Below are 25,967 nucleotides of genomic sequence, written 5' to 3'. Positions count from 1 at the left end.
CAGACAGTACTGCAGGAGTCTGCTCCCCAGTCTGTAAAATGGGCTAATGATAGTCCCTATTTTGTAGGATTCTGTGAGTGATACCTGGCACAAATGAAGCACTATGTAAGGGTTTGTGCTTGCTATTAACAGAACTTTAGTCATGGTAGTAAAGTTTCCAGTTGTAGCTTTATTAATGCATGAAAGTTTAAGAAAAAACAGTTTTATTCCAGAAACAAGTGTGCATAATTTTCTGAACATAGCAGCTCCAGTGTAAAAAAGAGTGATTTAAACCTTCAGAAGATACCGTTAGTATAATTACATTGTAGATTCAAGGATGAAATAATTAAGCCTAAGATACAAAGAAAAAAGTAAAATAAATATGAAAAATAAATAATTTTTAAAGCATTGTGAATAGAATTCTAGAAAAATTTTGGTCGGTCTTAAAAGTGATTCTCTGCCTGTTTTTGTGGCCTAATTAACATTAAGAAATGTTTGGGTGGTTAAAATATCCAAAATTGATTAGAGAATATATGAAGCTTTTGTATCTTTTGGTAATCAGATGACATTTAGGAATATGTGAAGGGAACTTGGCTGTTGCTTCTGTCTCCTGTTCAGAGATTTGTATAATTTTAAACTCATGATAGTTTGTATTTTTGAAATTGTCAGATGTTTTGCCTTGTCAATCTGGCTTAAAGATGTATGTTTTAAACAGCTTAATACAGACTTTTTGAATTAATCTTTAAGTGAGCACTAGGTTAAATAAATCCTGTGAATGCCAGTTTTTTAATCCACTCAAAATTTCTTTTTCAGACCACAAGTTTTGTTTTTGTTTTTATCTAGAAAGTCCCCTGTAGTCTATTGGAGTCATTTTTCTTTTTCCCAAATTTTGTAGTTATCATGTCACTACAGAATTTTATCAAACAAAATTGCATCCTAGACAACTTGCTCTGGACAAGTAATACTAGACAGGTTCATTTTATTACATAAGTTTTTGAATTCACAGAAAAGTATCTGCAATACTAAGTGAAGTGGAAGTTAACAGAGTACTAAGTGTATTCATTTTAATGAACTTTAATTGAATTCAAGAAAGGCATTAAAATGAGAGTATTTTTTGTTTTTTTTTCTTTCTGAGTGTATTTTTCTTTTAAGATACTTAAGTTGCTTTTGTAATTACATCTTAAAGTAATAAAGGCTATTATATAATAGGAACCAAATTTAAAATTTTAGAAATAAATTTAAAAGGTGTAAAGATCAATTTTTATTTTGTTTGTGAGAAGACGTTATACATAAAGTTATGAGTAATTTGTGAAAATTAATAATTTTGGAATGAATAAATATATGTTACTGAGCATATGGAATATAGAAAATTGTTAAGTATTTTATAATAGATTGGAAAAAGTGATAATACTTCTTTTCTCTATGGAATTTGAGAATTCAGTGTGCTAAAAAATCAAAGTTATGGTACAGTAGAGTGAAATATGTAAGTGAGAACCTTTGGTCACTACAGAGAAGGCAGTCATCAGGTGTGAAGCAGGTCCACCTTTATTTGCCTTGCGTACAGGGAAGCAGCCAGGGGTTTGAGCTCGGGGACTACAGATAAGGAAAAGGATGGTTGGTTGGAGGAGAATTTTTTGATACTAAGAAAATGTAGTTAGCAACATGATCTAATGCACCGTCCGCTTAAACTAAAACTAAATTGTAAAGGGAATGAGACTTATAATGTAAAGCTTAGGTAATTTGCGGTAGCATGGATAATGGCAGCCTACTGCCAAGGAAGCACATAAAGAATCCGTGTATTCTAGACTCCAGATGGCCTATGGTCATGGCGGCATGACCCATTTGGTCTCTATCAGAGATAGAGAACAGGCACATAGCCTGTTGGCAGAGGTTATAACAAGAAATATTGACCTTGTGTCATTTGGTTGTGGTTTAGATTTGGGGTGAGGAAATACTAAATTCTAAGCAACTTGGAGAAATACGCATTTTTTAAAACAACTTTGCTGCCACATTGTATGTGTGGTGTTAGTTATTTCGAGTGCAGTGTTTGAAACCGAAACATTACTAAAAATGAAACTGGTCGTTCTCTTAAGAGTATTTATATTGGCATTTTAAGAATAAACAGTTTAAGAATTTTCCATCTTTAAATTGATAGACAATAATTTTGCCAACAGAATGCATATTTGAATTTTATATTTTAGTAAATAATGTTTTAAAGAGGATTTTTTATTGCACAAATTTTGCTTAGAAAATATGTGATTTAAAAACAAAACTTCAGTGTGCTTTTAAAAAAAGTTAAATTTTGTCATTTTGTAGTGTTTTAAATTAATTTTTATAGAGCATCTTTTGTGGTTTGTGGAAACCTAAATTCTGGATAAAGTGGTTTTTTTTTTTTAAAGATTTTATTTATTTGAGATAGAGACTGAGCAAGAGAGCACGAGCAGGGGGAGGGGCAGAGGGAGAAGCAGGTCCTTAGCCAAGCAGGGAGCCCGATGCCAGGCTCCATCGTAGGGTCCTGGGATCATGACCCCAGCTGAAGACAGACCCATATCTCATTGAGCCCACGTGCCCCTATGTCTTTTGGGATTTTTTTTGGCAAAATACAGTTGCGTTGTGATGAATAAAATCTGAAAGAACACTGTATATTTTGACTCAGTTGTGAATAGATGACAGTCTTTCAAGCATGTTTATTGACAATTAAGAGTAAATAGACCACCAACATTAATTTTGACACTTAATAAGATTCTATATTAATTTTATTATACTTCAGGTTACAAAGAAATTGTAGGCATGTAAGAGTCCTTCTGAAAATAGTTACCCAGATTAGAGGTTTTTGAGTTGAAAAATGGTTATGTAGGTCCTATTAAGTTTGTAATTATAAGACCTGTGTGACAGCGGGGCAAGGACTAAAGTTTTGAGAAAGAAATTGTAATGAAAATAACAGTAACCCTGGAATCAGGAGACCTGGACTTGAATACTAATTTCTCTTACTTTCTAAATGTATGACTTCAGAGAAACTGTAACCTTTGGACTTCAGTTTTCTTTACCTGTGAAATGGGGAAAATACTTAACCTTATTTGCTTGTGAAGATAAATTTTGAGAATACTTGGCACAAAGTAAGTATTCCGTAATTTCTCTATGTGGAAAGCTATTACAGTTTTTAAAAAATGGTCAGAAAATATAAACTTGCTTTTAAAGATTATGGGTATAATTTAATGTATACTTTGTAATAATGATAACAGATTTATAATTACAGGTTTAAAGTTTTGAGAATTTGAGATCTGGTCTTAAAAATAGGCTTAGAAATGACTAATAGCAAATAGGGTTTTTTAAATTTGTGATTTTGTTATATGTTAGGATAGTTGTAAAAATAAGTACTATATTCCATTAAGGTGACTATTTAGAACTCAGAACTATAGTGGAGAGCAGAAATAACTAGCCTTTCAGATCTGAAAAAATTTGAGAAAACAGATGTGAAAAACTGATATTTTTAGAACCAGTCAGGTGTTCAGGACATAGTAATGCCAGATATTTGGTGTATCTTATTTTCTTAGGGACTTCTTAATTATATGCTAAAAGAAGGACTGGCATTTCTAGAGCACACAGGTAAGTGAAGTAGTTTAATGAATTACATTGCTCTAACCTCATTTTGGAAAGTTCCTTAAAAAGATTTCCAAAATGTTTTTTCCCTGTGTAGGTCTAGAAAGATTTTCAACATGAAAGAGCAACATGTATTGTGTAATATGGAGGATAATTAAAGTGACAGCCAACTCTTATGTCACCTACTATGAGTACCCACCAAGGTGGTGACTTAGCAGTCTCAGTCTTGTAGATGAGGACATTGAGTAGTAAAGTAAATGTTTTCCCTGCACTCAGCAAGTTTAAACCTAGACTGTTTGACTTGAAATCACTCAGTCAAACTACTGACCTTTTCTTGAAAAATTGAGTAGAGTTCTTAATGACAGTATGTCTGGTGGAATGCAGTGGCTTCCAGATTTTTTATATTTTCTTCCCACTGATAAAATTTACCTTTTAACGATAATTTCCATTGACAATGGCAAAATTTTCTTGGCTGGGAAGAACCACTGTTTATGTGAAGTAGCATAGCAAGCAGAAGCAGATTGTTTTAACTAAAAATGCAAGAAAGTAAACTACTCAGAGAGCTCAGTCTTTTCTTGTTCCTTCCTTCCTATGGTTCACATTTTCAGAAGAGGTTCCTGTTGTTCAAATTGTAATTGATAATTTTAGAAATGTTTTGTGTCAACCTGAGAAAGGAGTGATACAGGTTTATGATTTGGGCCAAGATGGACAAGGCATGAACAGAGTTGCGTCTTCCACACAATTTTGTTATCCCTGCTACTGGAAACATTGATAGAACCAAGAATTATTTAGATCAGGGGTGGTAAACTATGATTCTGCAGGTAAATCATATAGGAAATCTGTTTTTTAAGTCCCCAAAGCTAAAGTTACTACATTTTTAAGAGTTGGTAAAATATATATATATATGTGTGTGTACAACAGATAGTTGTCTTCAAAGCCTAAAATATTTACTGTTTGACCTTTCATAGAAAATGTCTGCTGACTTCTGCTATAGATATCATAACATATTTACAAAGAGATACCTTTAATTCAGGTTCTAATTCAGTTAACCCAAGACCGTTGTTACCATATCAAGTGATTCTCAAATGGCATTGGAGGTGGGGGTGGGAATATGAGAAATTTGGGAAAGCTCTGACTAACCCCCTGATGTAGGAATGAATCTCCATGGGATGGCATCAGAGTTTGCAGCCATAAAACAGGCTCTTGTATCTTAAGTGGGAGAGAAGATGAAATGTTTATGAAAATTTTAAAAATGGAGCACAGCTGATAAATATGCATTATTATTTTTTAAGAACAGTAATCATAAATTTTATGGTATTAATCCTTTGGTTTAATTTGTTTATACTTGCTTCTAACTTTAAGAGTTTAAAATTTTAATCTTAGAGATACTGAGAAAAGTAGGGTTCATCACATTGATTTCCTTTAGCCATTGTGGGAGAGAATACTTAGGGTTGTCACCTTATTATTATAGTTTTATCTTCTATCCTTAGCTGTTTACCTGTGGGTATCCTTTACCTATAGGAATAGTTTGCTTAGTAGTAAAAATGAACTTTAGAATGTTTCTTTTTCTGGCTCAGTTTAATGTCTGTGTTGAAAACTATTCAAAATGTCTCTTTTTAGCTTACTTCAGTATTGGAATACATATATATATATATATATATATATATGGCAATAGGTTCTATGGGCGGTGTATATGAGGGCTGGAGTTAGACTGTCTTGATTTGACTCTTATCTTCATCATCCACTAAATGTGTGTGATCTTCGGAACCTTGTTTTACCTTACTGTACAATAATTTCTTTATTAATGGAAATGTTCAAATCTCTTAGGGTTGTTAATGAGCTGAACTTTTATATGTATAATTTACTACACTTACCACAAGGCTTAGCATTTAGAATGCAATCAAATACGTGTATTGTTAAGATTTATCACCGTTAACTTTATAATTTGATCATACTTTTTATGTGTTGAATATCTTAAGAAATTTAAAGCAGCACTGGTCATGGAAAGTAATCAGTATATTAGAATCGAGGATGTTGTTTTGTTTTTCCCAAATAATAGTGTACAAACAGTTACTGAGAATCCAAATATAGATGTTTTGGATAATGGATTTTATTACAATATCACTTCTGATTTCCCTTTTAGTTTTCATTTCCTTTTAGTTATTTATTAGTATAGGTAAAGTAAAAGTCCATTCAAACTATAAGTCTTAAGTTAATATTAAAGATATGGTGTTCTTACTACTTTGGAAATTAAAACCATATATGGGTAGCCATAAATGAACCATTTTGATTTTTTGGAACCATTTTAATTTCTTAAAATTTTTGTCTTTAAATTTTATTGACCGTAGTGACCTGGATTAATATTCATTAAGAATAATGTTTTAAAAAGGTAGCAGAAGAAAGTTTTCATTGATTTTTTTTTTTTAAGTGTGTATTGGGTGGATGGGTGGGTGGGTAGGTTGGTATATGTGTATGAATGTGTGTATGTGATGCAGCTAGGACCAAAAAAAAGACGTGGTTCTTATTCTCTTCTAGTTAATGGTGAAGTTGAGAAGAAAAGCATTAAATTATTAAACTTTTAAATGTATAATCATAAACTGGTACATGTTAAGGAAAAGTCACCAAGAGCATGCAGCCAAGATAATACACTTAGACTGTAAAATAAAGGGAAACAAAGGAGGTTACCTTGGAGGGAAGATCTGAAGCACATAAAAGAGTTGTTTGGGCAAGGAAATGTGGGGAGATGTAAAGAGTGTGCCACATGGGAAAAGCCTGCAGGAGAGAGTACAGGTAAAGAACCTGAAGGAAGGCCAGTATGTCTAAATGTGGAAAGTGAGGGCTGGAGTGTATAGGGTTGGGAATGTGCCATATGGAGCAAAGAAGTATGAGTGGACCATACATGCCTTTCAGGATTTGTAGATCATGTTAAGGAGTTGGATGGCCAAAGAGCAAGGAAAGTCTCTGAAGTGTGGGTTTACTTGTGGGTCTTTAAGTATGGGTTACTTGACCAGATAAAGGTTTTAGAAAGGGCGTTATGATTGCAATGTAAAGAATAAATTTGGAATAGAAGAGATTATAGAATAGAATGAGGTAGGAGGCATGAGTGGATGTGAGAAAGACGGGAGTTTATTGCAAAGATGATTTGAAACTGGGTCATTATGGAGATATAGAGGTAGATGAGTTTAAGAATAGGAAGGGAAAATCATTTGAACTTGGTGACTACTTGGATGTTGAGAATGAGGAGGAAGGGAGGAATAGGCAGTGTAAAAAATGTGACTTCTTAGTTTGAGGCTGGATGGATGGTGTTGTCGTTTGTCAAGGTAGGAAACGTTTTGGGAGAGGGGGTGTTGACATTAAGGATCTTGAGTTCATTTTTGCATATGTTGAGTTGAGGGGGTTTTGGGACTCCAAAAAGAGATATCTTAAGGAAGTTTGATATGCAAGTGTAGACTATAGAAACAAATTTGGGAATCATTGCTATAATAATTTTTCAAGGAGAAAGTATTGAGTGAGAAGAAATAGGGTGTGGAACTGGACTCTGGGATCCTGGACCTTAAGAACTTTACCATTTAATGGCTAGATAGAATAGGAGAAGCCAGTAGTTATTGCATATTGTCATGTGTTCACTTATCTAATAAACACTTAACTACAAGTACTACATTAGGTATTAGGTAGACAGGTAAACAAGATCTAATCCCATGTCTTCTAATGTAGGTCATGGATAAGTAAATTGGCAATTTTAGGTTACTGCAGGGGTCTTAGGAACCTCCAAAACAGGGCAAGACTATTTAAGACCTGTACGAATGCTTTTGTGGGGCTAGAGGATCGATTCCCACTGAGCTCTAGATATCAAAATATTTAAGAACAATTAATATGATAAAAGTACTACAAAGTGCTGATGAGTTAGTAAAAGAACGTTTTGGGAAGGAGTATAATGTGCTATGGAAACACAAAGATAGAGTGTCCAAAAAGAAGGGGCAGAGGTGTTGTAATAGGTCATGGAGGGCAGTGAGGTATAGACTGAGACATGAAGGAGAATGAGATGGGGAGGTGGATGGGTAAGAAAAGATTTCCAGCAGAGGGATCAGCTTGTATAAAGTCTCAAAAGCCAGAAAGCCTGAGGATTTTAAGAACTGAAAGTATCTCTTCTAACTTTAAAGTGAAAGTCGAGTTTGAAAAATATACTAAATCACCAAGGAAAGACTAAGTCTGAAAAAGTGGATTCATAATATTTTATGAATTTTTCAATAAGGATTCTTCAGTAAGGGTTTTCAGGTTCACTAGCTGAAATGTGTTTTTGCAAAAAGGCTCCTTTTTTTGGTAAAGATTTTATTTATTTGACAGACAGTGAGCGAGCACAAGCAGGGGGAGCAGCAGAGGGGGAGAGAGAGAGAGAAGCAGGCTTTCTGCTCAGCAGGGAGCCCGATGCGGGCTTCTTTCCAGGACCCTGGGATCATGACCTGAGCCAAAGGCAGATGTTTAACCTACTGAGCCACCCAGGCGCCCCTGCAAAAAGACTCTAAAACAGGATAATCATCAAACTTAAGTTAATAAGTAATGAAATTTATGGTTAAAGTAAAATTTTTGAGAGGAATTTAGATCAATGTAAAGAAATCACATTAGAATAATTATATACAACTTAGAACTGGAAGGGACCCTATAAATATTGTAGACGTTTCCTTTAAATTTTATTTTTAAGTATATTATTTTAGGGAAGATTAAGGTATAAATATAATTTTAAAAATTTCTATTTTGGTATATTCTAAATGGTTTTTTGCTTAGCTAATCATACTAGTGTTTGAAAGAGTATGTTTTGAGTCAAGATGATGATGATATTAGGGGAAAAGGGAATCCATAGCTTAACAAGTTTGGGAAATTACATTAAACAAAATCAAATAGATTTATCTCAGGATTTTTCAGAGGCACATAATATTGTATATATATGATTTGTATTAGAACCTCTTTGCTAAAGTATTCATTCCACTAATACTATCTACTATATGCCACGCTCTGCATTATTTTAAATTATTAGTGTGGCAGTATGGCTCCATGTTGTCTCCATGACAGGAATATATTATGATAAAAAGTAAGATTGATTTCTCTTAATTGGCTTCCACTTAGAAGGATGAATATTAGCAAACTTTTTAAAAATACCTTTTATGTTCTTCTATCTGTAGAGTATAAAAGATACTGCAAGATGGAATGAAATGATTTAATCCTTCACTTCCCTCCTCAAATCAATCTTATAAGGAATTCATCCTAAAATTGTCATTACTATGTGAACTTGAGTAGCAGTTCTCAAACACTTTGCCTCAGAACCCATTTATATTAATAAAAATTACTGAATTTTGTTTGTTTGCATGGATTATAATCTGTTCGTATTTTTAAAAATTAAAACAAATTTTAAAATAATTTATTTATTTAAATACTATTAAACTCATTTCATGTAATATAAGTAACACTTTTTGTAGCAGTTATTTTCCAAAACAAATTTATGAAGAGTGACATTGTTTTACATTTTGGGGAACGTTTAATGTCTGGCTAAAAAAGAAAAATTCTTATATCTGCTGCCTTATTCAGTCTTTTGTGATATCACATGTCATGTGGCCCCCTGAAAAATCCACCATACACTCATGAAGGAGTAAAAAAGCAAAATAACATTTTAGTATTAGTCATGATTTTTACCTCAGGAACCTCCAGGAGTTCCCAAAACTCACTTTGAGAACAGTTAAACTATAATATTTAGGTAGTACATTGAGAAATTTTTTATAACTTGATAACTATAAAACAAAATATTTTTTTCCTCTAATTCTCTTTAGATTATTTGGAAAGACTTTCAGGATGGATAATAAAAATATTAGAATTTTCTATCTTGTTTTCAAATGCTAGCATAAATTAAGTGGTGTTTTGAAGTTGTTCCAAAAGTGCCCAAACTTTTTGTAGTAGGTAGATTTTACAGTTAAACTTGTTTAAATTAACAGTTGGAATTTGGCCTTTCTCGCTAAGGTTTTTTGTGAATAGATTATAAAAGTCTTCATAGAGGCTGTAAGTGTTTTTAAATTTTGTGATGAGAACATGAACATTAAGGTTTTTTTCTTAATCATAATTATTCTGGAGATATTCTTAAAATGTGAAAGATCCAAAATATTCATTATATTTTATAGTTGGATGACTTTGAAGTTTTTGAAAATTAAAATGTTAAGCAACATAATCATTTTAGGTTATAATGCTATATATTTTTTCTTCAATATTTGCATTGACTAGAATCTGCTAATTTATAGCTTGGCTATATTTAGTTACATTAATTCTTTAGCAGTTTTTCTCCTCAATGAATTAAATGATGGTTGGGACAACTGTTTTATTCTGTGAGTCAAGTGGTTGCACAGAATAAGCATGAACTTTTACCAAGTAAAATGAAATGTCGACTAGCCAGAACAAATTACTGTATTTTTTAAAGTATATTTTATTTACTATAAAAAACTATATCACCTTATTTAGCAAGTATTTTATATGTCTTTCATATAATAGGTGAAGTATTACAGACACTTAGCGCCTGATCACTTGCTGCAAATATGTCATCGGCTAGGACCTCTTCTTGAACAAGAAATTCCACAAAGCGTTCCTGGAGTACAGACTTTATTAGGAGCTGGAAGACAGTCCTTGCTACGCACAAATAAAAGTATGAAAAATTTCTAATAGGATTTAGACATTCTTTTTTTTGTGTGTGTCCTACTTTTGGGTCCATAAAAATATGTGTGTTTAATAGGCTGCAAGCATGTTGTGTGGAAAGGATCTGCTCTGGCTGCATTGCATTGTGGAAGACCACCCGAGTCACCAATTAACTATGGTAGCCCACCCAGCATTGGTGAGTTGTTTGAGTTCATTAACAAGTTGATATCCTCTTGGTAAAGAGCTTTTGAAAATAAAAATGTTTTAGTTATTTAAAGAGAATTTCATATTCTGTGCATGAGCATTCAAAGAGGAAAAGCTATCAGATTTTTTTTTACTGTGTCCGTAATCTTAGTAGTGAAGAAGTCGTAATGTGTAATTATGGATCGTGCATATTGTACCTAATGTAGGCTAGCTCATTGATATATTACTTTTACAAAAAATTGTCTCCTAAAATATATGAGATTGATTTTTGTGGGCGACTGTATGTATTACAGATTAGTTATAAACAAAAATAGTTTGGTTATTTTTTTTTTAAAGCATAGGGCGTTTTTTTGCCTTTAACATTTCAGAGGAGAACTGATGCAGATAGGACTTCCTCTTGAAATGCCTCATAGATTCATTCCTTTATCTCTCCTACTACCAGGCCCTTGTCTTACCTGGATTACTGTACCATCTTCTAAACTAATCTTGCTTTCAGTGTCTTCTCACTGTTTCCCTTCCAGGTCACACTTCCAACACTGTAATAGTAATCTTATTTAATTCTACCTTTGCTACGTTGTTCTTCTGCTCAGGTAAAAAGAGGTTATTTTAATGGTGTCATACTTCCTCTTGCACCAGTCTAAACTTTTAATTTTCAGAGACTTTCATATTTTAGTCATAGCCTCTTCTCCCACCCCCACTCTTTTGCCTGTCTAGAAGGATTGTTAGTCTCCTTCGTACACCCATCCAGATCCTACTTATTTCTCCTTTTTTCTGGATAGTTATTATACTGATCATCAACATTACAGTTTTGCCTTTTGCTTAGTATAGTATACCTTTTCTCATTGTTTTACTTTTAACCTTTTTTTTGTCCTTTTACTTTCTATATCTCTTAAAAATAGTGTAGAAGGGCATTTTTTTTGTCCTATATGTATAATTATTGGTAGATGTGGGTTTAAATCTCCTAACTGTTGCTTGGAAAGTGATCTCTCTTGCTGGTTTTCTTTAGTTTGTCTGTGATATGTCTTGGTGTTGGTAGGTTGTTTTTTTTTTAATTGATCTTGTTTGAGATCCATTGGGTTTATTGAATCTGTAATGTCTTTTACTGGCATTGGAAAATTCTCAGCCATTATCTTTTAAACTATCATCTTTGCTCCATTGTCTCCCCGTTGGGACTCCAGTTGAACAGATGTTAGACTTTCTTACTTAATCTTCTTTATCACCTTCTCTTTTATGATTTGCATCTTTTTGTCTCTGTGATGTATTCTGGTTTATTTTCTCTGACCTTTCCAAAGGTATCCTATGTAGTATTTGTATGGCAAGCAATCATGGATGATATTTTTTTCAGCAAATGAATGTCTTGGTTACATAGTAGTATCTATAGGTAATGTATATAAAGAACTACTATTAAAATAAGAAAGGATTTGAGACACTAAAGTATATTTTATGTTTGCACTTAGAAAATTATACTGGGGGCAGAATAGTTTAAAGAAGGGGAAGGTAAGATATTACAGGAGCTTCACCTACAGGGAGAAGTTCATCCTCTTGAAAAACTGCAGATCTGTATAATAAGGGGAATGTGTTATATTATTCTTTCAACACATTGTCCAGTACAATGTGGTAGCCACGAAAGTACAAGAATGATTGACAGTAAGTAACCTCTCTTAATTTTTGCTATCTGAGTAATTACTGTGTGCTAGGCATTTTCCATTTATTTTCTCTTTTAAAACCTTAAACTTAAGAGGAGCTATTCTTATTTATAGAGAAGGAAATTGAGGCATTGAGAAAGGTTCAGTATCTTGACCGGGGTTACAAATTTAGTACGTCCTTAGACCAGACTGACTCTGTTTTGCTATGCCTTATTTTCAGTAAGCTAAACTTTCAATAGTAGCATTTGGCTACTCAGAAAAATTGATATTAAATCATAATGGTCAGATTGGTAAGTATCGCTGACATGGATATAGGGAATATGGCAAAAATACCTTGAGTTTTATGTCACAGCAGAGAAATGCAACTGGTGTATTTAGGTAACAGAATTAATTACCAAGTAGGTCATTTTTGTACCTTTTTGAAAGACTTAATTTCAGTTTTAGAGTTTAAGATAAAAGTTTTTTTCTTCCATTTGTATTTTCAGGAAAATATTAGTTCTTTATATTTAAAAAAAATAAATGTATTAGAATGCCAGTTTTACCTGCTTTTTTGTATTTGCATATAATTTTTTTTTAAGTCACTAAAAGCTGGACTAATCAAAACAACTGTGTTATAGTCATAGCTTAGTGTCATGTCTTGTCAGTTCCCCTTGGTGACAGTCTTGAATGTTTTGTCATTGCTACAAAATTGGGAATAGGGTGGTAATGGAAGGAAAAATTCATCAGCTTTTTGTCTGCACGGTGATACATTGTATCATTTCAAGTACCACAGAATATGGGTTAGAAGATTTAAAAAAAAAATCTTTTGTTGATTCCTCTTTGCTATTTTCTCTCTGGTTACCTTTAAAGATTTTCTTTGCTCTTTCCTTGGTCTCTGTAGTACTACCAACTATCAATGGATGTAAGAAAGAAAAAAAAAAACCTTAACATTTTAGCTTTTCGTAAACTACAGATTTAAATGTTTATATTATAGATTCAGATATTTAAATTTTGACACATTTGAGGTCAGGTTTTTTTAAAATAAACTTTTAATTTTGGAATAGATTATTTACTGAAAGCTGCACAGACAATTCACAGTTCCTTTATACCCTTTATGCAGTTTTTCCTATTGTTATAATCTTATGTTATCTGGTACATTTCTCAAAACTACAGAACCCACATTGGCACATTATTATTAACTAAACACCAGACCTTTTTTGTATCTCACCAAATTTTCCCACTAATTACCTTTTTTTTGTTCCGGGATCCAATTCAGATTACTGTACTGCTTTTAGGGTTTATTTATTTTTTAAGTTGAACTTCCTGTTCTAAACTCAGAGGATCATTTAAGATGAGTGGGGTGATAAATTAGATTTTCCTTTCTTAGACTATATGCAAACTGTTGTACTTCTCAATTTGAGTATCTCACATTTGTCTGAAACTTTAAAATGTGTAAAATAGAACTTCTGACCCTCTGAAACTTGTTATTCCAAGCCTGGAAGTTAGACTTCTTAATTCATTTCTTACATTCATTTAGTAAATAAGGCATATGTATTCTATTCTAGTTTCTTGAATCTATTTTTCATTACCACTGCAACAGCCACATTTTAGGCCTTGGTATTTCTTGCCTGGAGTGCTAACATCATTCATTCACTTACTAAGTAAATATAGAATCTCTCTGCATTGTATCTGGAACTGGGCTAAGATCTGGAGTTGCAGGATAAACAAGAACATGACCTCTGCTCTCCTGGAATTTATAGACTACCTAATCCCTTGTCTCTGTTCCTCTATTCCTGTACCCTAGGATTTAGCTCTAAATCAGGGTGTTATAACTTCAGCACTATTTACATTTTGGGCCAGATAATTCCTTGTTGTGGGTTACTGTCCTGTGCATTGTAGGGTGTTTTATCAGCATTCTTGCCTGTACCCAGTAAATGTTAGTAACACTCTTCACCTCCTGCCCCCGTAATTGTGACAACCAAAAAATGTCTCCAGACATTCCCAAATGTCCCTGGGGCAAAATATCCTCCAGTTGAGAACTCTGAAAGTTCTAAAATGCCTATGTGATCATGTCATGCCTCCTTTCTCTCACTGACTTTAAATAGTCTTAACTGTGTAATGTGGCTCACAAAATTGACCTTTTCCCGTCTTTCCCACCTTTTCCTCACCTGTACCTGTGCTCTAGTTTTGTACTACTCTTTGGCAGTTTTTAACAGTCAGCTAAACTCTTTTATCTGTTTGTCTCTGTACATGTTCTATTTCTTTCCGCCATGTCTCTTTTTCGTCTGTTCTTTAAAACAGAATTTTTAAGATTTCAATGTCTGCTTATACTTACTCTCTTACAGCTTTTGTCCCATAGTTGTGTCTATTTATTTACTTTTCCTTTTCTACTATTTTTTTTTCCTTATCACTGTTAGGGTCTGGAGGATAGAGATTATGTTTCATTGCTCTCCATAGACCCAACTCCTCAGCATTAGTAAATATTAAATGAAGAGGCAGTTGGTAATTGATGAACTGGAGTGGGACAAGAAAAGTTTAGAAATCCGTAGGGAGTAAAAAATGGAATAGGTGGTTGGAAAAAGAGAGAGACTTGGTCCAAGGGTGGCTTTAAATTAAGGCAAAACCCCAGAAACTCTGTGTGTGTGTGTGTGTGTGTGTGTGTGTGTGTGTGTGTGTGTGTGTGTAAAGAGTTTATTAGTTTATTGGAGAGAGAGAGAGAGCACACACACTAGCTGGGGGAAGGGCAGAGGGAGAGGAAGAAGCAAACTCTCTGCTAAGGGGCTTGATCCCAGGACCCTGAGATCATGACTTGAGCCAAAGGCAGACATTCAACTGACTGAGCCACCCACGCGTCACCACCCCCACCCCCCGCTGCCGCTGAAACTGGTTTTTAAGAAATTAAGGTTTATTCATGAATTGGGTTGTCAGTTCATTACACTCAGGATGTTAAAACTTGTACCTGTATAATTTAAGAACCAAGCCTTGAGCTTATCTCAGTGCATTCTTATCCTGTTTTATTTTGTTGTCTGCTTATAAATCCTGACTGTTTTGTATCTCCTAGTCCTTGATGTAAACTGTGAAAATTGCATTGGAATTCATTCTCAGGGCAGGAGAACGAAAATGGTCAAATGCTTTCCAGTCCTCTAGAACCTCTTTTTATGGGGGGGAGGGGGGGAGAAAGATCCCACCAATCTGTTATCACCAGATTCTAACAGATTTTCTGTGGAAGAGAACTAGGCATATTTACTTTCAAAAAAATTAATAATCTCAGGTATTATCCTTTCTCCAACCTCCTTACCCACATTATGCCTTTTTTTCAGATATAATTTACTCCGTATTTGCCTATGATAAACAACCCTACTTCAGTAGTAAATGACATGGGTGAAGAGACTTAGGTACATTAAAGCTGTTTTTAGGGGCACCTGGGGTGGCTCAGTTGGTTAAGTGTCTGCCTTCGGCTCAGGTCATAATCCCAGCGTCCTGGGATCGAGCCGCACATTGGCTCTCTGCTCAGCGGGAGCCTGCTTCTCCCTCTCCCTGCTGCTGCTCCTGCTTGTATACTCTCTCTCTCTCTCACTGTGTAAAAAAGTTGTTTTTAAAGATAAATTTGGAGATGAGTTTAATGCATGTTTATCTTGTGGAAAAGGTTATAATATATTAAATTAAAGCAATCTTTGCTAATTGCCTATTTGTATTTTTCTTATATTTACCATATTAACATCATAAACTTTTTATCTCTAGGTTTTCCATATCTCATCTTGTTTGTTGTTGTGCCTGTGTAGTTCATATCTTTGTTTTACTTGTTTCTTCTGTCATTTTACTTGTTTCTGTGGCAAGGTTGCAGTTTTGGTGGGGGGCGATAAGGAGTACTAGGGAACCTGTTTCTTAAAAATGTGTGAGTGTTAAGGAAACAGCTTTGCCTTGAAAAATAGCCTTACTACACAAGCATCCAGTTAACACTAATAAGCTTATGCATGAAAAGAAGTCTTAGATTTCGTCTACATTTATAGTTTCCTCTGAGAAAACTAGTTTGAACAAAGGCAGCAAAGATTCATTTAAAATTAGATTATAAATCTTGAGTCTGCTTTAGTCTAGATGTGTGGCCTTAGGCAAATTTTTAAATTTTTTAGCCTCTCAGCTTCCTCATTTGTAAAATCGAGATAATACCTACCATATTTGGTAATTTGGACACTTAAATAAGATAGTAAAGTGAGGCACAAAAGTAGATTGCAATAAATTTTACTTTCTGCCTTTCCTGTGATTCTCATTTAATGAATTATTTTGCTAACACATCTTGAGTACTTTTTTGAAAAGGAGGTTCTTACCTCTTTTTATTTTCACTGCTATGTTTTGCCACGTTCCAATATTTGACTTATTCTGCAGTTGGTAATTTCTTAACATATTTGGCACTGGAGTGAGATCTGGAAGTTACGGAGCTAATTTTTTCCTCATATGACTGTATTTCTTACATAAGTATTAGAAATATTGTAATTATTATAAATGTATAAGATTTAACATATATAACTTAATGTTTACACATAATTCAGTAAATTATAAGATTATAATAATCTGTGATTTCTGTTCATTTATCCTTTGCCTAATATTCTGTTAAGTCTTGTGCCTTTTTTGCCCTCGCTCAATCCATACTTTAGGCAGTTGTTCATCACTTATTTAAATTCATTCATTTTGACCTATTACTTTCTCAGTAACCATTTTTTTCTTTCAGAACTCATCTTCTACAATTTACTTCTATGTTTCTAGTCTTAATAGTTTTATAATTTGTGTTGTTTAATCGTTTCTGACTTAGCTATATTTTGAGGTTTTTATTTTTTGGTCTTGGCGTCTATATTTTAATCTGTCCCCTGAACGATCTTTATTTATCTTTGGTTTTTTTCTATGATACTGTTAGGGCCTGGAGGATAGAGATTATATTTCTTTTATTTTTTTTTTAAATTATTGACATATAATGTATTATTTGTTTCAGGGGTACAGGTCTGTGATTCATCAGTCTTACACAACACATAGCGCTCACCACAACACATACCCTCCCCAATGCCCACCTCTTAGCTACCCCATCCCCCCACCCCCAACCCTCCAGCAACCCTCAGTTTGTTTCGTGAGATTAAAAGTTTCTTATGGTTTGTCTCCCTCTCTGGTTTCATCTTGTTTCATATTTTCCTCTCTTCCGCTATGATCCTCTGCCTTGTTTCTTAAATTCCACATATGAGTGAGATCATATGATAATTGTCTTTCTCTGATTGACTTATTTCGCTTAGCATAATACCCTCTAGTCCCATATATGGCATAGCAAATGGCAAGATTTCATTTTTTGATGGCTGCATAATATTCCATGATGTGTGTGTGTGTGTGTGTGTGTGTGTGTGTGTGTGTGTACACACAAACCACAACTTCTTTATCCATTTATCTGTCGATGGATTATATTTGATTGCTCTTTATGGACCCAGTTCCTCAGCATTAGTAAATATAAATGGAGAGGCAGTAGGTAATTGATGTAATTAATGATTGGGGTGGGACAAGAAAAGTTCAGAATGATATATTTCCATTTAGCAGAGGCTTTTGTTTTTTTAATTCTCTTCTGCTTACTACTATCCTTCCCCCAGCCTCCCTATTTCTTTTTTTTGCCTTCTAAGAATAGGTAGCTATGAGAGACTCCTAAAATGTATTACATTTTTTTTTTGTTTTAAGGGAAATAAAGCTAATGTTCATTATGCCAAAGTACCAAATATATAAAACAGACATTATTATTTATATTTTTTCTTTTGCTTAAATTTCTTTTCGAATTTGTGATTGACCAAAAAAAGGGAAACACTTTGAAGAATGACAGTTTACTTAGGTGAGTTCAAATTGTTGCTCTTGTAGCTGTATTTTATTTTCTTTTGTAAATAATGAGAGGAAGTTTCTTCTTAAGGTCATAGTTGTGATGAGAAGTATCAGCTGTGCCCCCTGCTCTCCTGTTGTGATGTGTCTGGCAAGCAGTTGCAGTAGTAATTAGGAAGCACGAGCCATTCATTACCCCTTTTAGTTTGTGTCCCCTATTTTCCCAGATTGCTAATTGGGTTTGATGTTGAATTTCATATCTATATAGGCGAAGGAAATTATCTTATTTTCTTCATAAAGTCTCTGACTTTTTATTTTGAATTTCTTCAGGGAACCTTTGAAGTTAAGGATTGAACGTCTTCCTAGCTGTCTTGAAACTGGGAAGTCCATGATCAGGCTGAGTAGATACTTATATAAACAGAGTAGCAATTTGTTCCACTCCTTAAGGAAGATGGGAAAAAATGATCTCCCACAAAAGTCTTTAAAAAAAATGAAAGAAAACCTGTGTTCAGTAAGATTTACTTTTATAACATGAAGATTTGATTGTTTAAGGACAGTCAATATAAACGTTAGTATATATATATAATACCTTTGAGTTTACAAAACTTTTTGTCTTGTTTGCTTTTCATAGCAACACTGCAACACACCCCCACTTTATTGAAGAAACTAAACCTTAAGAGGTAGTGACCAACTCAGTTATCCCTGGTTATTTTTTTCTGATCTTATCCATTTAACTTTATGTCACATTTATTTAGCACCTTTTTGCTATCTCTGTGAAATTCTTAATGCGTTAGTCTTGTACCACCTGTGTCTATTTATTGATTTAGATATAAGAGCCTTGGAAGTATGCTTCAGAGTTGTGAACTTTATAAAGAATAAAACATGGTATATTCTTTAAAGTTTATCTCTTACCAGATAAATAATTTGAGAGAAAATCATTCAGTTCCTTGAGAAAGTCTTAAGAATCTTGTTGGCAAAGTGATTTGAATTTTTTTCAAAAATGAAATTTTTTTTTTGAAACCTTTGATTTCTTTTGCAAAATCAGTTTTGCTTTTAGTCATATCCCTTCTGAGCTGTTCTCATTGTAGTAAAGAGATAAACTGCAGTGGTTTATCCCAAAGCAAATCTTACACTATTCCCAGTTCTTTCTCCTTAAAAACCTTCAACTTACTGTTTTGGGGAAATAGTCCAAAATGCCTGGCTGTAGCTTAGAAAGCACTCTGCAGTCCACCGCCTACCTTCCCATCTCTTCCCTCTGCGCTGGCCCCTCCGTGCTCTGTGTGCTAGCCATACCTGGCTTCCTTATGTAGCTTGAGTACTGTGTTCTTTCCAGCCTCAGACTGTTGCACATGCTCTTTCCTCAATCTAGAATATGCTCCCTTCCCACCAACATTCTTTGGCTGTTCCCATTTTTCAGGTCTTACTTTAAATGTGCGTTTTTCAGAAAAGCCTGATCCAATCCCTCCTTCCCCTGCCATATATTTAGGACTCTCTGCTATATATTTCAAGATTTTTCTGAACCCTTTTTTTGCTGACACTTCTTATTGTAAGTCCTTGTTTATGTCTGTCTTCCCTGCTAGACTGCAGTCTCCATGAGGGTAAGTACTGTGTCTTTTTTTTTTTTCTTTGTTACATCCCTTAGTTCATACCTGGCCCATGCAGGTGCTGTATTAATGTTTGTTAATTTAAAATTGAATGATTAAAGTGTTTGGCATACAACTACGTAATTGTTAAAGAATGACCCTTTTTTTTTAATTACTATAAAAACATTTTTAAAATATTTAAAACTGATAATATTGTACCATAGTATTATTTTCTGACTGAAGTGGTATCAGACTAGTTTCCAAGAAAGAAAAGAGGAAGAATAATACAAATCAAGTAATTTTACAATTCTAGTAAATTACAGTCCTAGTAATTGTAATGTCTGTGTTTTGGGGTTTGTTTTGTTTGTGCTTGTTACATACTTGGTTCATGAGATTTTTTTGCTTTAACTCTTGGAATCATCTCTTTACTTTCTGTATTTCATTTCAGTATTTGAGTTTTCCTTTTTAGATCTTATCTTTGTGGTATCTGCTAAATCTTAAAAACATAATGTCTTTCATATAGGAGGTACAACTAAGCACCAGATTGACTATGTAGAGATTTGGAGGGTAGCTACTGTGCGTTCTAATTATTTTAGTTACAATGGTAAAATAAAGAGAGAGGCTCTCATGGGTGCTGTGTTGCCCAGGTGATTATTTCCCTTTTCTGTTCTCTCTTTCCTTCCCTCTTTTTTTGTGGACAAAACCTGTTCACCGGATTATCCTTCTAATGTTGCAACCCCCCTGCTACTTTAAAGTTGGGAATTTTGTTCATTATAGTAATGGTGATTTGTCTTGCTCTTGTGTTAGGTTGTTTTCTAGTTATTGGTGCAAGATGACATACAGACCAGATGATAGTGTAGAAGTAAACTGGTCTGTGTTGAATTATTTCCCATAGTATCTCTGTCCCTCAAATTATGAATATTTGGTTGTTAATTCCTACTCATGTCTATGTTTGTAACCTCAGGAGAATTATTGCAGCAAGCTTTTCAATTGTGGCTCTATAGTGAGTTCAATGTTAAAAATTCCTTCTTATGCGATGCCTTCCCAAATAAAATTGAACCTACACAATCTGTGATATATTTCTCTTTTATTTTAAAAATTTAATGGGCTAGATTTTAGAAGCAAAACTTTAAAAAAATTGATGGCGTTTTGTATTATTTTATGGGTTTTGAATCAAACCAGATGTGAATTCTTTGTAGCTTATCATTCAGTCCATTGTCAAATTGGCAATGGTTATTGTCTGTTTTATAGTATACAATTCTGACACTTCAATATACTTAGTCTTGAAGGTTTTTTTTTTTATGATTAAATAAATTTAAATTCCTCGCATCTTTATCCCTGGGCCTGTTTTTCTCAGTCTTTGACTTTCAGTTAATCTCTTTAGACAGTTTAGATTTTTCGTATTGCTCTTTTGAATTCCTTCAGGTAGACTGAGCTATACTTCATTTAATTAAGAAATTAAGCAGAATGAATAAATGCTCAATAGAGAAAACAGAGAACAGCTCAAAAATCAGTCAGTCTCTCTGGTTATCTGCTATTAATACTTCAGCGTATTTCCTGTCTTTTTTTCTGATATCTGTCTATCTAGTAAGAGTGTGCTCTTTGGGATCAGACTGCCTGAATTCAACCCTTGAGCTTCACCTCTGGGAAAGCTACATTTTGTCTTTCAGTTTCCTTACTGGTAGGAATATCCCCTTATGGGGATAACAGTAGTACCTACCTTAAAAGATGGGTGAAATTAAATGAGAACATATGTAAAGTCCTGACGCATACTGAAGGACTCAAAATTATTTTCCAAACCTGCTACACATCATAATAGTGTTCAGTAGTCATTTTTCTCACCGAATTAAGTATTGTGTTGTATTTTGACATTTACCTACATTGTTATTTGAAGCAGGTAAGATTTTTTCAGTCATTAGATTCTTGAAGTCCTTCTAGTAAAACCCTCTCTAGTTATAAGCCTTGGTGTCTTTTTCCTCTTCATAGGTATTTTTTCAAGGTATTTGATTCCTGGCTTTAGCATAACTTCTCTTTTAGAGATGTATATGGCTATTTTTTGTGACCCCATAGTCATACTTTCTTTTCATTAGAACATTTTTGTGGTTCTTTAAAATGAATAAAATTTTATATAATTTTATGCCTTATCAAATACCTTACATTTATCTAATGGAAAATTTGAAATCACCAATACCACATGTTGGCAACTTTTTGGGCTTGCAATGAACTTGGAAGGTCATTTCTGTAGAAATTGTCCTCTGAGTGCCTGGTCGTGAATGTAGCATTATTTTGTTGGGAAAACTAATTATCGTCTAGCAATAAAGCAGTTCGGAATTTGTTTTCATGTGGTCTTGCTTACATGTTTATTACCAGTTTTGTAGTTTACTCAAGTTTAGTTTTATAGGTTTCCAAACTCTTGTTTTATAGTTTGAGTTACTAATTTTACATTTAGAAAGCCTTTATTAACACAGATCATGGAAATTAAAATGAAATCTAGGTACTGATTATCCAGAATTCACTCTTTTCTACTTTAATTTAGGAATTGTTTATGTGGTTATTAATTATGAATTATAACTACTTCTGCATTTTATTGACAGAAACTCTGGGAGCTTTTCAAGTGTGTTTTTGTTAACAGAATTACAGAATAGAATTAATCATAATATAGGATAAAATGAATTTAACAAAAATCAGTTAAAATAATCTTAATAAATATTCTGATGTTTTTTATCTGAGTACCCCTTTTTCTGTATAAGAAAAGAGCCCAAGTTATACTGAGACACCTGCTGAGTTACATTGTCTTTGCTTCTTCATCTACTTTTTCTGTTGTCAAAATGTATTCTTTGGGTTTTAGAATCTGTAGCCACATGCTTCTCCTTGCTTTCATTAGCAGGGCTCTACTTTCATGAGCTGGCAGAAGTTGCAAGCACTAGTTCTGAGGCCTTCCAGGTTAGAGTATTAAGGGAAGACAGCTTTCCTTCACTGGAGTAGACATTGTATAGCAAGTTTTACTGTTCTTTGTTTAAAAATAAATAAATAAATAACCTCTGCATTTTTGTTAATTCATAGTAATTTGAATTTTTTTTCCAACTCATCTTTTTTAGCAATAGTTAATTTTGATCTTGGATAATTCATTGCGATTGCACCACATATTCTTGTCCATTTTACGAAGTACTTAGCAGAAGGAGAAAAAATTCTAAACATTTTGGAGGGAAGTGATAATATTTCTGCTTCAGGCTTTTTTTGTTTGTAAGAGATTTTGTCATGCATTTTTTCCAGTGTCCTCAAAATTATACCTACTGAGGTTATTGCAGATGCTCTTTCCTGGCAGCTACCCATTTTTTCCTTATAAAACTTGGTTTAAGTAGTACAGATTTGTATACGGATTTCCCGTGAAGTTGGTTCAGATGGTTCAGATTTGTATAGTGAGGAAAACTAAGGTAACTTTGGTTATACTTATTTTTTTCTAAGATCATCTGTATTGAAAACTTGGTCCAAGCTATAGGAAGAAAGCATCATGTTCCTAGATAGAAAGATGTTGGGTATTTATGAGTGAATGAAATTAATCTTACATTGTCAACAAATCTATTTTTTTAACTTCTCAGTGATCTTCAAATTAGATAATAATCAAGACTAAGACATTTAAAAATGGATGCATAATGATGAAGAATAGCCAGATAAATATTAAAACATCATTAGTTACAAAATTAAAATTTTGGCACTGGCATTTAGATAGACATGAGGTCAGTGATCTAGCACAGAAAAAAATGTTAGGTAATTTAATCACAATTTAATGGGATAGAGAAGAATTAGTAAATGAAAAGTTTGGAATAAATGGTTACTTGGGGGAGAAAAAATATCTTTAGAGATTCACCCCAATATATACTAAAACTCCAGATAAACTAAGGAGGTGAGAACTTTAACCACAGAGAAGTAAAAGAAAATGTATGCGGATATTTATTGTACAGTTGGCTGGTTAGGAGGACTCTTTACATATTAAATCAGTAGAAGAAGTTATTTTAAAAAGGAAAAAATAATTGAAAAAATTGACTGAAATTCATGAAATTGTAAGATGTCAAAGAGAATTGCATTAATATGAAAGTCAAGTATATTGCGGAAAATATTTCTAAAAATATAACTAGGGGCACCTGGGTGGCTCAGTCGGTTAAGTGTCGGTCTCCAGCTCAGGTCATGGTCTCAGGATCCTGGGATTGAGTCCCACATCGGGCTCCCTGCTCAGCGGGGAGTCTGCCTCTCTCTCTGCCCCTCCCGGCATGGGCTCTCTGCTCGCAGGCTCTCTCTCTAGTAAATAAATCTTAAAAAAAGAACTATAACTAGAGAAATTAAAGTTGAGAGAAAGAAACTTGCTTAAAGTCCCCACAGTATCAGGTTTGAACACAGGTCTGTCAAACTTAGAGGCTAACTCTTATTTCATTAAGGAATACAGCATAGCTATTAAAATGCTGTTTATGAGGGAAATCTTTGTAAAGTTTTAAAAGTGACTGATAGAATTACAGATTTTTCTTCTTTCATTTATGTTATTTTCTACACTGAGTACACATTAGTGTTATGATTAGAAAAAAATCAATTCTTGAAAAATAAGTATAAACTGGGGAAAAGTGAGTTGGGGGATTTGATTTATCGTCCTTATACCTAGAGGAGTAATGGATATGAATCCACTGGTTAGATATGTATGTAGTTATATCTAACATTAAGAAATTGTGACCCTTTATTTATTTTCACCTTTTTTTTTTTTTTTAAGATTTTATTTGAGAGAATGCACGTGCATGCACGCAAGAGGGGGAGGAGCAGAGGGAGAGGGACAAGCACACTCCATGCTGAGCACTGGTTTGCTCCTCAACCTGGAGATCATGACCTGAGCCAAAATCAGGAGTCAGTCACTTAACTGAGGCACCCAGGCACCCCTCTTCAAATTTTAAAGAGACTGATATATTTCAAATGGATAACAGTGATTTCTGGAATGTTTATTTTATTTACTGTTCTATTTACTAGGAAATTGAGTAAAATATTTTTCTCTTTTCCTTCAGATTAAATCTATTTAGCAGAGCAGTTGAAATATTGAAATAGCAGAACTATTTAGGGGGGTTCTGGATATGTAATCTGTTCGATACATCCTCCATTTTTGTTTTATTCCTTAAACCTAATTGTTTTATTATATGTGTAATTTATTTGTTAAATTCACCAAATACGCACTGATCACCTACTGAGTGCCAGTCATCATTGTCAGCTTTAAGGTAATATAAGGACAAAAAAAGAGAAAATCTGGTACATATGGAGCTTATTATGTAAGTTGGAGGGGGTGGGCAGGAAATAAACAGTGAACATATGAGCCAATAAATGTCTAGCATCAGTTGATAAGTGATGGAAAAAGAACAAATATAGAGTTAAATAAAGGGGGACCAGGAGTTATAGATGGTGGTAAGGAGTAAGTTGCAGTTTTCAATGAACTAATCAGGTTAGACTTCATTGAGAAGTGACAGAAATCTGAGGAAAGACTTGGAGAATGTCAAAGTCAAGGAATTAGCTATATGTAGAGAGAGTATTCTAGCCAAAGGGAACAGCCAGTGCAGAGACCTGACATTAGGAGCGTTCCTCCTGTGTTGGGAGAATGGGGGGAGATTAGAGTAGCTGGAACAGACTGAGTAGAGGGTCTCAAGTAGCAAGTCAGAGAGGTGATGAGAGACAAGATTATGCATGGCCTTGGTAGGCTTGATGGGTAAGGAATTTGGTATTTATTCTTAATGAAATGAAAATCGTTGTAGTTTTGAGTACAGGAGTGATGTTATAAGGCAACCAGTTAGGTTGCTTTTGAAATTCACTACAGTTCTACTAGCAGAGGTGACATTTTAACTGGCCTTAGAGAGTAAGAAAGAATTTGCCAAGTGAAGGAGGGTAGAAATTTGCTTTGGCAGACTTGATTTAAGAATATTTCTCATCACCATACTTAGGAAAATAAATGTACTTTCAAACCAAGTCCTATGTGCTCCTTGATTTAAGGTTAAAACTATAATAATGTCACATAAGGAACTTATTCCTTTGTGACCCCTTAGATCTGTTTAACCATGCTCATTTTAAAAATTGATGTTCTAGTTTAATAAAATTTAAGGAGTTTCTATAATCCAAGAGACATTTCCTTTTTTACTCAAAAATCCAATTAGTCTATTAACAGTTTCTTTAGAAAGTGAATAATTGCCATTTGCCTTCCTGCCATAAAACTATAGATTAAATTGAACCATCTTGTGTATCTTATTAACTAAGATTCATTTATATACTTTGTTATTTAAAAGGTTCTACACTCAGTTGTGGGAAAGATGAATAAGAATTTTTTTCTTTAGGGTATTTAAGCTCTGGTAAGGGAGATAGACATTCTGCAAATGGTATAGTAAAAGAAAGTGTGATTCATTTAATCGGAGTCCTAGAACCTCCTTCTCTCTACCTTTGTAAAAATTCTCTA

The 25,967-nt window shown here is 33.8% G+C and overlaps 1 protein-coding gene across 3 annotated transcripts in view; it reads left to right on the top strand.

The window, feature by feature from the left end:
- The window catches only part of PHIP (pleckstrin homology domain interacting protein), a 132,982-nt gene that overhangs the window by 5,202 nt on the left and 101,813 nt on the right, over positions 1 to 25,967 (top strand). For all 3 annotated transcript variants that reach the window (XM_026507034.4, XM_048219580.2, XM_026507033.4), the window contains exons 5-6: positions 10,108 to 10,258; positions 10,346 to 10,444. In XM_026507034.4, the coding sequence (XP_026362819.1) occupies positions 10,108 to 10,258; positions 10,346 to 10,444 (250 nt within the window). The remainder of the gene's footprint in view (positions 1 to 10,107; positions 10,259 to 10,345; positions 10,445 to 25,967) is intronic.

The sequence above is a fragment of the Ursus arctos genome, unplaced genomic scaffold (genome assembly GCF_023065955.2).
Source record: "Ursus arctos isolate Adak ecotype North America unplaced genomic scaffold, UrsArc2.0 scaffold_29, whole genome shotgun sequence".
NCBI classification, from domain to species: Eukaryota; Metazoa; Chordata; class Mammalia; order Carnivora; family Ursidae; genus Ursus; species Ursus arctos.
This window is presented reverse-complemented; position numbering and strand designations above follow the sequence as displayed.